Raw genomic sequence first — 13,093 nt, 5'->3', positions numbered from 1 at the left:
GAAACTTGGACCCTCAAGGTGTTTTGGACTTCAACTCCCACAACACCTAACAGCCTCAGGACCCTTCCTTTCCCCCCTCAGCTGCTTAAGCAAACTTGGGCAAACGTGAGCTAACTTGGGCAAACTTGAGCAAAATTTATTTATGTATTTATTTATTTATTTACTAGCTATATTTATATACTGCCCCTCTCAGCCCAAAGGCGACACGGAGCGGCTCACAAATTGACAACAATTTGATGCCTCAACAATTATAACAAGTACAAACCATCAAGAAATTCTATTAAAAATAATAGCATATGAAATAATAATTTTAAAAAACCATACAAAGCCTTAAAACATTGGGCAAACTTGAGCAAAGTCAGGCCCTCCAGGTGTTTTGGACTTCAACTCCCACAACTCTTAACAGCCTCGGGACCCTTCCTTTTCCCCCTCAGCTGCTTAAGCAAACTTGAGCCCTCCAGGTGTTTTGGACTTCAACTCCCACAATTCCTAACAGCCTCAGGACCCTTCCTTTCCTGTCTCGTCTGCTTAAGCAAACTTGAGCAAACTTGAACAAACTTGGGCCTCCAGGTGTTTTGGACTTCAACTCCCACAACTCCTAACAGCCTCAGGACCCTTTCTTTCCCTCCTCAATTGCTTAAGCAAACTTGGGAAAACTTGAGCAAACTTGGGCAAACTTGAGCAAACTTGGGCCCTCCAGGTGTTTTGGACTTCAACTCCCACAACTCTTAACAGTCTCAGGCCCTTTCCTTAAGCAGCTGAGGGGGGAAAGGAAAGGGCCTGATACTGTTAAGAATTGTGGGAGTTGAAGTCCAAAACACCTGGAGGGCCCAAGTTTGCTCATGCTTGATCTAGCATTAGTGGCTATATTCCTGGCAGGACTGTGATATTTTAACTTCACTATATCATTTGAATTGCATGAGATGGAAGGAGTCTCCCAGTGTATTGCCAGTTCCCCTTACTGGTTTCCCCCTCCAACCTTGATAGCCAGGAACATCCTTTACCTAAGGTTTCAGATGCTAATTTTGTCCCAAGTCCTGCAACCGAAAGCCATCCCCAGCTTGTATGTTGTGCATCCATTGTGGAGCTTCTTCAGACTGTTGAGAGGGACGGTCGTCTGGGGTTCTGCGACTCTCTGGCCGTTTAGTTTCATAAAGCATTATTATATTTTTTTTCAAAGTGGGTCAAGCTGTTTTGTCATTTCAAGCGTGGATTCCTGGTTCTTTTACAAGCCCTGGTTACTATGGGAACAACAGAAGGCATTTGTCATGGCTGTTCTTGGGACAGATTCAAAATCCAGGGATTGAACAGGGAACAGCAAAGGTTTTGAAAGATGAGGTTGGGAGCTATTGAGAAGGGCAGCAAGGAGGAATTGTTGCAATGACGAAATGTTTGTTTTGGAGCACAGTCGACTTGATATTCAGATGTCATAAGATTCAGTGAAGCTCTCTCTTTCACGGGTTGTGATATTGGATCATTTCACAAGGAACCATGGATTTTGTGCTGTTTCCAACAACCTTTCCACTCACAGCTAGTTGCGTACTGCCTCTAGTCTAAATCAAGACAGTTCTATTTAGCCAACTAAAGATCCATCATAAACATGCTGAATTTCTTTCTAAAGCTGAGTTAGTAGCCATCAACTTATCTTAGGAGCCCTCGGTGGCGCAGTGGGTTAAACCCCTGTGCTGGCAGGACTGAAGACCAACAGGTCACAGGTTCGAATCCAGGGAGAGTGCGGATGAGCTCCCTCTATCAGCTCCAGCTCTCCATGCAGGTACATGAGAGAAGCCTCCCACAAGGATGGTAAAACATCAAAACATCCAGGCATCCCTGGGCAACATCCTTGCAGGTGGCCCATTCTCTTACACCAGAAGCGACTTGCAGTTTCTCGTCGCTCCTGACATGACCAAACTTATCTTCCAGGAGAAATCTATATAAATAAAAATGTAATGTTCATTTGTGGGATTAACATAACTTAAAAACCACTGGATGAATCGACACCAAATTTGGACACAAGACACCTATCAGGCCAATAACTGACCATCACTCATAAAACATGAAAAACACAACAGAAGGGACTTAAAAAGCCAAAAAATCAAAAAGGCACTACAGCGCATGCGCAAAACCACATATATATACACAAACACACATATATACACATATACACAAATATATACACATAGGTTATTTAATTTATTTATTTATTGTGTCAGGGGCAACCAGACAATGGTATTACATTTCTAACAGAATAAAAGAAACAAACAAACAGACAAAACACAAAATTTGCAAGCTTGGTAGTTAATTAAATGTCCTTTGACCAGTATCTGGCCACTTGGAGTGCCTCTGGTGTTGCCACGAGGAGGTCCTCCATTGTTTCCTATAAAACATGGCTTAACACACACATGTGTATCACCTGATTAATCAATTCCTCTTTATGGACTACTGTATGTAAGATGAATCTGTTGTAAAAGATTACATTTGAATATATGAGTGTTCTCTTTTTAGTTTAATTTGAACAATGAAGCATTCATGCATGTGCATGCCATACCCTCCAAGAGATGAGCACATCTGTGCAGAAGCTTGGTTTTGTGTGAATGTTAGTGCATTTGCATTCATGCCAGAAATAACCCAAATGAGCATGCCAAAATAATTTGCAAAGGATGCCTATGTGATTCCTTAAACTTGACTGGTCAGCTTTCGGATGTAGATCTGGCAAATCAAATGATGGTCAGATGTGAAACAACATTTCAGAACGTATCTTCTAATACAAAGTTGATCTAAAATGGAGCTTATGATTTCAGGTGTTGTACAAAATAAAAGGCAGTATTTCGGCTGTGACCAGGGGAGCATTTGTACAGTTAAAGCTTGTGTGCCAACTGCGTCCGTACCTTGGGAAGTCTGACTTGGCCACGGTGGTCCACGCTCTGGTTACTAGGCATGTGCAATCCATGGTTCTAAATGGTTCTAAAGTACTTACAAAACTGAAGTTCTGGTGGTGAAAACTAGGGGGCGCTGGTGCTTTGCTTCTACAGTGTTGCTAAAGTTCTGGTGGTGAAACTTTCAGAACTCTTAACACAACTTACACAATTTCATTATAAATGGCAGTTCCTAATAGGTTGTGTCATAAAAATCACCATTAATGAAATAATGAAATTTTGAAAGTTTTGTTAGAGTTCTGAAATTTTCACCACCAGAACTTTAGCAACAATGTAGAAGCAAAGCACCAGCGCCCCCTAGTTTTCACAACCAGAACTTTAGTTTTGTAAATACTTTAGAACCATTTAGAACCATGGATTGCACATGCCTACTGGTTACATCCTGTATAGACTACTGCAATGTGCTGTACGTGGGGTTGACTTTGAAAACTGCTCGGAAGCTTCAAATGGTCCAGCATGCGGCAGCCAGGTTACTAACAGGAGCTGTGCTCAGGAAGCATACAACTCCTCTGCTGTGCCCGCTCCACTGGCTGCCAGTTTGCTACCAGGCACAATTCAAAGTGTTGGCTGTAGCCTATAAAGCCCTAAACAGTTCCAGCCCAGCTTATCTATCCAAACGCATCTTTCCCTATGAACCTTCCAGGAACTTGAGATCATCTGAGGAGGCCCTGCTCTCGATCCCGCCTCCTTCACAAGCACGTCTGGCATGGACGAGAGACAGGGCCTTCTCTGTGGTGGCCCCTCAGATGTGAAATTCCCTGCCTAGGGATATTAGATCAGACCCCTCCCTGCTGACCTTTCGAAAAAGAGTGAAAACCTGGCTCTTTGAGCAAGTGTTTGGCACTTCAGTATGACCAGATAAACTCAAAATGGAATATGGACTAGGAACAGCTAAGATGATGGAATGGTTGAGGAATTGAACAAGAAGACATAGTTTTTTTATTTATTGCTTTTATGTTTTTTAAATGTATTGTGATGTGATTTTTTGCTTTTAACCGATGTATGTATTTTTATATATGGCATCTAATTGTTGCCGATTTGTACGCCGCCCTGAGTTGCCTTTGGGCTGATATGGGCAGGATAGAAGTGACGGAAATAAATAAATAAATATTAAAAAGATAATAAACACAGTGTTATATGTTATTAGATCTAATGCAGCCTAAATAGTTATTTCTAATCATGTTGGCTTTGAATCTTGATGAGTCTATGAGATCTTCAAGAGCTGAGGTCATTCTTGCAAACCCAAGGCCATGACTTCCTTGATTGAATCAGTCTATCCGTCAGTAGTGTTCTTCCTCATTTCCCATTGTCTTTTTTTTAACGGAATAGACATATATTCTCTTGATCGACCTTGCTCTTTGATTTCAGTGGATCTTAATTTCAAGTAACTGGACTGAACCTATTTTTACTGCTACCTTTGTAAAACAATGGACAGTTTGATTTACCTTCCTCTCCATTTGACAACATAATTTAGATATAAATATATCACTGACTTGAGTATGAATATACATACTAGAACAGTGTTTCTCAGCCTGGAGGTTGGGACCCCTGGGGTTGTCAGGGGGGGGGGGGGGTCAGAGGGGTCACAAAAGACCATCAGAAAACACAGTATTTTGTGTTCGTCATGGGAGTTCTGAGTGGGAAGTTTGGCCCAACTGTATCGTTGGTGGTGTTCAGAATGCTCTTTGTTTGTAGGTTGACTATAAATCCCAGTAACTACAACTCTCAAATGTCAAGGTCTATTTTCCCCAACGCCACCAGTGTTCACATTTGGGCACATTGAGTATTCGTGCCAGGTTTGGTCCAGATCCATCATTTGAGTCCACAGTGCTCTCTGGATATAGGTGAACTACAACTCCCAAACTCAAAGTCAATGCCCACCAAACCATTCCAGTATCTTTTTGTTTGTCATGGAAGTTCTGTGTGCCAAGTTTGGTTTAGTTCCATCGTTGGTGGAGTTCAGAATGCTCTTTGATTGTAGGTGAAGTATAAATCCCAGCAACTACAACAATCAAATGACAAAATCAATCCCCCTTCCAACCCCACCAGTATTCAAATGTGGGGGTATCGGGTATTTATGCCAAATTTGGTCCAGTGAATGAAAATACACCCTGCGTATTGGGTATTAACATTATGATTCATAACAGGAGCAGAATTACAGCTATGAAGAATCAACAAAAATAATTTTACGGTTGGAGGTCACCACGACATGAGGAACTATATTAAGAGGTCACGGCATTAGGAAGGTGGAGAAACACTGCACTAAGAATATTTTACATAAGATCATGATTAAGTTTGTGTTTATTAGTGATTTGTGGCCTACTGTCCTTTTGACATGTTAAATTAAAATATGCTATTTATTTATTTATTTATTTATTTATTATTTACAGTATTCATATTCCGCCCTTCTCACCCCGCAGGGAACTCAGGGCAGATTACAATGTACATATACATGGCAAATGTTCAATGCCATAGACACACAACATATATAAGAGCCCCCGGTGGTGAAGTGGGTTAAACCCCTGTGCTGGCAGGACTGAGGACCGACAGGTCGCAGGAGGCGGATGAGCTCCCTCTATCAACTCCAGCTCCTCATACGAGGACATGAGAGAAGCCTCCCAAAAGGATGATAAAAACATCAATCCGGGCGTCCCCTGGGCAACGTCCTTGCAGACAGCCAATTCTCTCACACCAGAAGCGACTTGCAGTTTCTCAAGTTGCTCCTGACAGGACAAGAAGACAACATATATAGACAGACACAGAGGCAATTTAACATTCCAGCTTTTCTTGAGGGTAATTTTGGCCACCAGGGGAGCTGTTCCTTCACCAACCATTTGTGACACTGATGAAGTACTTCCTCATTCTTTGCATACTTGCTGGAGATTTTTATGGCCTTGTAAATTAGTTATCACGCTGGGGCTTTAACGTGGGCAACCCTGGTCTTTTGGTGCCTGCCAAATTCTGGGAAATGTAGTTTGGGAAGCAAGGACCTCTCTAGCTGAGCATACAAAAGGCCCCACCCTAAACTACATTTCCCAGAATTTTGCAGGCACCAGAAAAATGAGGCTGCCCACTTTTTAAAGTCCCAGTGTGATAACATGGATAATCAAATTAGTCAGCATTAAGAGGTCTTGCTTATTGTTGTAGCCCATTATCCCCATCCCATCTTCCACTCATCCTTTGGGTTCCTTCTTTTAGGCAGTCAGACATGATTTTAGAGGGGGCATCATAGAGTGCTCAGAGTCTCACTAGGTAGCCAGAATTGGGAAGTCCTGATTCATCTTCCCTTCTGAAGTCTTCAAATGTCATGTCCTAGACATCATGCTATAGCTGCGCTTTGCTGTATTTCTGTGCTGGTGATTGACTTGCCTCTTTCTCTCCCTTTCTCCCTTTAGCACTGCCAGTAACTCAAACCGCAGCACTCCTGCTTGTTCCCCTATCCTGCGCAAACGCTCCCGGTCTCCAACGCCACAGGACCCCCAAGGAGACACCATGGTGGAGAAAGGTTCAGACCACTCTTCAGACAAATCCCCTTCAACGCCAGAGCAAGGCGTCCAGCGTAGCTGTTCCTCCCAATCAGGTCGTAGCGGGGCCAAGAATTCTAAGGTGAGTATCGTTTTGCCTTGGGGATCTCTTTGTCTCCCCTTCTCTTCTCGGTTTCTCTCTTTCACTTCTTCAAATCTGGATATTTCAAAGTAAAGCAAAAATCCAATGGTTAGGGAAGTTCTCAAATGGCTCCCTCTGAACTATGAAAGAGATGCACAGTACAGCTCCATTATCCATGAATTCAATATCTATGGTTACCTACTTTCCAAAATATATCCTCCCGTGCCCATAGAAGTGTTTGCGGTGACACTATCTAGGTCCGTCTAGGTTTTGTGGTATGTTATATAGGAACCCCGGTGGTGCAATGGATTAAACCAGCGTTTCTCAACCTGGGGGTCGGGACCCCTAAGGGAGTAGCAAGGGGGTGTCAGAGGGGTCACCAAAGACCATTCGAAAACACAATATTTTTGTTTGTCATAGAAGTTCTGTGTGGGAAGTTTGGCCCAATCCTATCATTGGTGGGGTTCAGAATGCTCTTTGATTGTAGGTGAACTATACATCCCAGCAACACAACTCTCAAATGTCAATGTCTTATTTTTCCCAAACTACACCAGTGTTCACATTTGGGCATATTGAGTATCTGTGCCATGCTTGGTCCATATCCATCATTGTTTGAGTCTTCGGTGCTTTCTGTATGTTGGTGAACTAAAACTCCAAAACTCAAGGTCAATGCCCACCAAACATTTCCAGTATTTTCTGTTGGTCATGGGAGTTCTGTGTGCCAAGTTTGGTTCAATTCCATCATTGGTGGAGTTCAGAATCCTCTTTGATTGTAGGTGATCTATAAATCCCAGCAACTACAACTCCCAAATGACAAAATCAATCCCCACCAGTATTCAAATTTGGGCATATTGGGTATCTGTGCCAAGTTTGGTCCAGATCCATTATTGTTTGAATCCATAGTGCTTTCTGGATGTAGGTGAACTACAACTCCAAAACTCAAGGTCAATGGCCACCAGACCCTTCCAGTGTTTTCTCTTGGTCAAGGGAGTACTATGTGCTAAGATTAGTTCAATTCCATCATTGGTGGAGTTCAGAATGCTCTTTGATTGTAGATGAACTATAAATCCCAGCAACTACAACTCTATGACAAACTCTATTACTATGCTAATAATATAATATATTGTATGTATGTGTGTATGTGTATGTGTATATATATATATATATCTTGTAAGCCGCTCGGAGTCCCCTTTGAGGTGATACAACTACCAAATGGCAAAATCAGTCCCCCCGACCCCATCATAATTATAATATTATAATGTAATACAATATAATACTACTAATAATAATACAATATTATAATTATATATTCTATATTGCATGTAATATTACTAATAATATTGCAATATAATGGTGTATTACAATATAGTAATTTATAATGCTGATATTGTACTATGCTAATTATTTAATATATTGTATGTATTATATATATCTTGTAAGCCGCTCCGAGTCCCCTTCAGGGTGAGAAGGGCGGCATATCTATATAAATAAAAATGTAATGTTCGTTTGTGGGATTAACAGAACTCAAAAACCACCGAGGGAATTGACACCAAATTTGGACACAATACACCTAACAACCCAATGTATGTCCTTCACTCATAAAAACACTGAAAAACACAGCAGAAGGGACTTAAAAGCCCCCAAAAGCCAAATGATGAAAAGATAAATGACAATACAGAAAAAGGGAAGAAAGAGGGAGGGAAGGGGAGGAAAAAAAGAAAAAGAAAGAAAAGAAAGAGGGAGGGAAAGAAAGAAAGAAGGAAAGGGAGAAGGAAGCATGGAAGCAAAGAGAGAAGGAAGGAAGGAAGGAAGGAAGGAAGGAAGGAAGGAAAGAAAGAGATAGAGAAGGAAGAAGGGAGAGAAAGAGGGAGGGAAAGAAAGAAGGAAAGAGAGAAAGAAGCATGGAAGCAAAGAGAGAAGGAAGGAAGGAAAGAGATAAGGAAGAAAGGAGAGAAAGAGGGAGGGAAAGAAAAGGGGATGGAAGGAAAGTTAGAGAAGGAATGAAAGTTAGAGAAGGAAGGAAGGAGAGAAGGAAAGAAAAATGAAAGAAGGAAGGAAAGAGGGAGTGAAGGAAGGGGGGAAGATGTAGAAAAAGAGGGAGGGAAGGAAAGAAGGAAAGAGAGAAGGAAGAAAAGAGAGACAGCCAAAGAGAAAGAAAAAGGGGGAGGAAGGAAAGAGATAGAGAAGGAAGGAAGAAGAAAAGGAAAGACAGGAAGGAAGGAAAGAGGGAGTGAAGGAAGGAGGGAAAGAAGGAGAGAAAGAGGGAAGGTTGGCCACAGCAAAGCGTGGCGGGTAGAGCTAGTAATATAATCAACAAATAAAATAAATCAATATTCAAATTTGGGCATTTCAGGAATTTGTGCCAAATTTCGTCCAGTGAATACATTCTGCATATCGGAAAACTACAGTTACGAAGTAGCAATGAAAATAATGTTATGGGTGTGGTCCACCACAACATGAGGAACTGTATGAAGGGGTTGTTGCATCAAAAAGGTTGAGAAACACTGGGTTAAACCCTTGTGCCAGCTGAACTTCTGACCTGAAGGTCAGCAGTTCAAATCCGCAAGATGGGGTGAGCTCCCATCTGTCAGCTCCAGCTTCCTATTCAACATCTGGGTGTTCCCTGGGCAATGTCCTTGCAGATGGCCAGTTCTCGCACAGCAGAAGTAACTTGCAGCAGAAGTAAGACTTTAAAAAATGCCCAAGAATAATCTAATTATCACTGGCCAGCACACATTTTGGTGTCTTAAATGCTGATTCTAAACATGGCACCTGTTTCCCATAGGAAACCATGATAACCATATCTAAGGAACTATAGCTGATGTTTTCTTTCTAGTGCAATTTTCTGAATCAGTGCCCCAAATAATCCCAAGAACATGTCTAAAAACCAAGGCACCGAGACATTTTTTGTTTGGATGTGTAATCCAATACAATTTTAGTTATATATTCTATTATCCACGGTTTCAGTTATTCATTTGGATGGGAGGTGGGCTCACGAAACATAGCCTTGTGGATACGGTGGTTGTAATGTCTTTCCTATTTGTTCTTTCTCTTTGCTTGTGAGTTTAATTCCATTCTCCCCTTTCTGCATGCTCTATTATGCTTTTAGTCACACAAGCACCTCTCCAAAGTAGGCCTTTCTTTCTCCTCTGTGGTCCACCCTTCCATCAAATTGATCTGAGGTTCTCAAGAACCTCCTGCCTGCTCTCGTGGACACCTCTCCTCCTGCATCAGACATTCTCCCAGTTTTTCTGTGGGGATGTTGGTGGTTGCTTCCTTTTCCCTCTTGTGTCCAGATGCTTTTGAGCCATGCAGCTGGGTTTTCCTTGATGTCCTCAGTCATGCATGGGCATTCCTCTATACGCCTGAATGGTAACCTTTCAGCAAGTGGTCTATGACGTGGTAATGACTACTGATTACAAAGGATGGGGGTACATTAGCCTCCATTCTGTGGCCACCTTCAAATCTTAGCAGCGGGTTAAGGGCCCTTCCACCCTGAATATCAAGGCAGATAATCCACAATATCTGCTTTGAACCGGATTATTTGAGCATACTGCCATATAATCCAGTTAAATGTGGATTTTATACAGCTGTGTGGAAGGGGCCTAATAAATACTTGGGCAAACCCAGAGCTAACATTCAGATCTCTCATGGGATCAACTTGACAGGATCCGTTATCTTCTAACATACCAGACCCTTGTCCTCCTTAACACTTTTAAAATGAGTACTCATGATAGAGTGACTTCAAAGGAATGTAGCTCCTCTATTAATGGCCAGTACACATATTATTTTATTTATTTATTTATTTACAGTATTTATAGTCCGCCCTTCTCACCCCGAAGGGGACTCAGGGCGGATCACAATCTACACATACATGGCAAACATTCAATATTATTTTTTCATACAAGACATACAAAACATACAAGACAGAGGTAATTCAGCAGTTTCTTCCACTTTGGATCCTGGAGGTTGCTTGATTTTGCCACAGGGGAAGCTGTTGCTTTATCCACTATGACACCGAGCCTTTTGATCGTAATATTTCCTTCTTCCTCTCTGACATTTTAAAGGTGTCATAAATTAACCTCCCCGCTTTAGGTGGTCCCTAATTTCTCTACTCATGGCACAGCTGTTCTCAAACTGCTTAGGTGAACAGTAAGCTGGGCTATTTTTTTAACAGCTATTTAAGAGTTGGGAGCTCAACCCCAACTCAGGCTTCAAACTTGCCACCTTTCGGTCGGCAGTGATTTATTGCAGCTGATTAACCAGCTGTGCTACCAGCCTGGCCCCTAGCAAAGGCAGATCTGGAAGTTGCAAAGACATAGCAAAGGCAGTTCTGGAAGTTGATCTTGGAGTGAGCAATTGGGACAACTGTGTTACTTTTGAAATTTGAACAGATTGCATATTTTTAAAAATACTCTACATGGTATATGGACTGTAGATAAGTCTACAAGGGATGTGAGTGTCAAGTACTGCAACTAGGTGTAGTGCCTTATCTATTGACCCCCCCCAAAACTATCAACTTCTACCTTTTGGTTACTCAAATTTTAATCTGCACACTGTAACCATTTATAACCATGTATTACCTCATTTCCCAACGTATTCTTGGAATTAATGTACTTTGCACAAAAGTGTCTGACTTTTGTTAGATCTGTTTTCCTGCACAAATATATCCATGGGAAATTTTGGGGAGAGAGGAGCATCTTCATGTGCCAGGGAGGTGGAAGTTGGCGAACCCATTCTTCCCATGGCAGCCTTTATTGGTGATGCAATGGGTAAAATCCTTGTGCCAGTAGGGTGCTTTGAATCTGGGAAGCAGGGTGAGCCCTGTCTGTCAGCTCCAGCTTCTCATGTGGGGACATCAGAGAAGCCTCCTACTGGATGGTAAAACATCCGGGCATCCCCTGGGCAATGTCCTTAGCAGGGTAAAAGTAAAGATTTCCCGCTGACATTAAGTCGAGTCATGTCCGAATCTGGGGGTTGGTTTTCATCTCCATTTCTAAGCCGGAGAGCTGCCATTGTCCATAGATGCCTCCAAGGTCATGTGGCTGGCACGACTGCATGGAGTGCCATTGCCTTCATAGAATCATAGAGTTGGAAGAGACCTCATGGGCTATCCAGTCCAACCCCCTGCCAAGAAGCAGGAAAATTGCATTTGAAGCACCCCCGACAGATGGCCATCCAGCCTATGTTTAAAAGCCTCCAAAGGAGGAGCCTCCACCACACTCAATGGCAGAGAGTTCCACTGCTGAACAGCTCTCATAGTCAGGAAATTCTTCCCCATGTTCAGGTGGAATCTCCTTTCCTGTAGTTTGAAGTCTTTGCTCCATTGTGCCCTAGTCTCCAAGACAGCAGAAAACAAGTTCGCTCTCTTCTCCCTATGACTTCCTCTCACATATATATACATGGCTATCATATCTCCTCTCAGCCTTCTCTTTTTCAGGCTAAACATGTCGAGCTCTTTAAGCTGCTCCTCATAGTGGGTCTGTTCTCCAGACCCTTGATCATTTTAGTCACCCTCCTCTGGACACATTCCAGCTTGTCAATATCTCTCTTCAATTGTGGTGCCCGGAACTGGACAAGGTATTCCAGGTGTGGTCTAACCAAGGCAGAATAGAGCATGGGTAGCATGACTTCCCTGGATCTAGACACCATACTCCTATTTATGTAAGCCAAAATCCCATTGGCGCTGGAGCGGTGTCCAACTCTTTAAGCCGCTCCTCATAGGGCTTGTTCTCCAGACCCTTGATCATTTTAGACGCCCTCCTCTGGACACATTCCAGCGTGTCAATTTCTCTCTTCAATTGTGGTGCCCAGAATTGGACACAGTTTTCCAGATGTGGTCTAACCAAGGCAGAATAGAGGGGGAGCATGACTTCCCTGGATCTAAACACTATACTCCTATTTATGTAGGCCAAAATCCCATTGGTACCGGAGCGGTACCTATTGATCTAACATTTGCATGTTTTCGAACTGCTAGGTTGGCAGATGCTGGGGCTAAGAGCGGGAGCTCACTCCGTTCCCTGGATTAAAACCACCAACCTTTTGGTTAGCAAGTTCAGCAGCTCAGCAGTTTAACTCGTTTTGCCATCGGGGGCTCCTGGGCAATGTCCTTGCAGATGGGCAGTTCTCTCACACCAGAAGTGACTTGCAGTTTCTCAAGTTAATTCTGACATGGCTTTATTCATGTACTCAGTTAGCTATTGACTTTTTGTGTGTGTGCTGGAAGAAGATTCAGTTCGCCAAATGAGAATGTTTGCCAGAATCTTGGTTCTCATTTGTTCTGTTTCCTTCCTTTCTGCTTCTCATCCCAGAGGGCTTCATCTTTTCCAAACGTAAGAGCTTATGCTCAGCAAGCTTCTTCTGGTTCTGTGGGTAGTTATGACACTACTGTACCATTGGAGGGAGCCCCTCCCTTGCTGTGGTTTCCAAACACGTGCCCTTGAGCCAAACGAATGCTCACTGCCTTTTCACAAAGGGAGTGTATTTACTCCACTACTGCGTATGTGTAGGACTATTATTTTTTGAAACACACCCACAAATATCCTTCTTGA

The 13,093-nt window shown here is 42.6% G+C and overlaps 1 protein-coding gene across 13 annotated transcripts in view; it reads left to right on the top strand.

Annotated features, from left to right (window-relative positions):
• The window catches only part of GRAMD1B (GRAM domain containing 1B), a 279,261-nt gene that overhangs the window by 199,425 nt on the left and 66,743 nt on the right, over positions 1-13,093 (top strand). For 7 of the 13 annotated variants that reach the window (XM_060787708.2, XM_060787696.2, XM_060787697.2 and 4 more), the window contains one exon: positions 6,332-6,542. In XM_060787708.2, the coding sequence (XP_060643691.2) occupies positions 6,332-6,542 (211 nt within the window). Of the gene's footprint in view, positions 1-6,331; positions 6,543-12,853; positions 12,875-13,093 lie in introns of all 13 variants that reach the window. The other 6 variants (XM_060787699.2, XM_060787698.2, XM_060787695.2 and 3 more) reach the window with 1 other exon arrangement.

The sequence above is a fragment of the Anolis sagrei genome, chromosome 7, assembly GCF_037176765.1.
Source record: "Anolis sagrei isolate rAnoSag1 chromosome 7, rAnoSag1.mat, whole genome shotgun sequence".
In the NCBI taxonomy this organism is placed as follows: domain Eukaryota; kingdom Metazoa; phylum Chordata; class Lepidosauria; order Squamata; family Dactyloidae; genus Anolis; species Anolis sagrei.
This window is presented reverse-complemented; position numbering and strand designations above follow the sequence as displayed.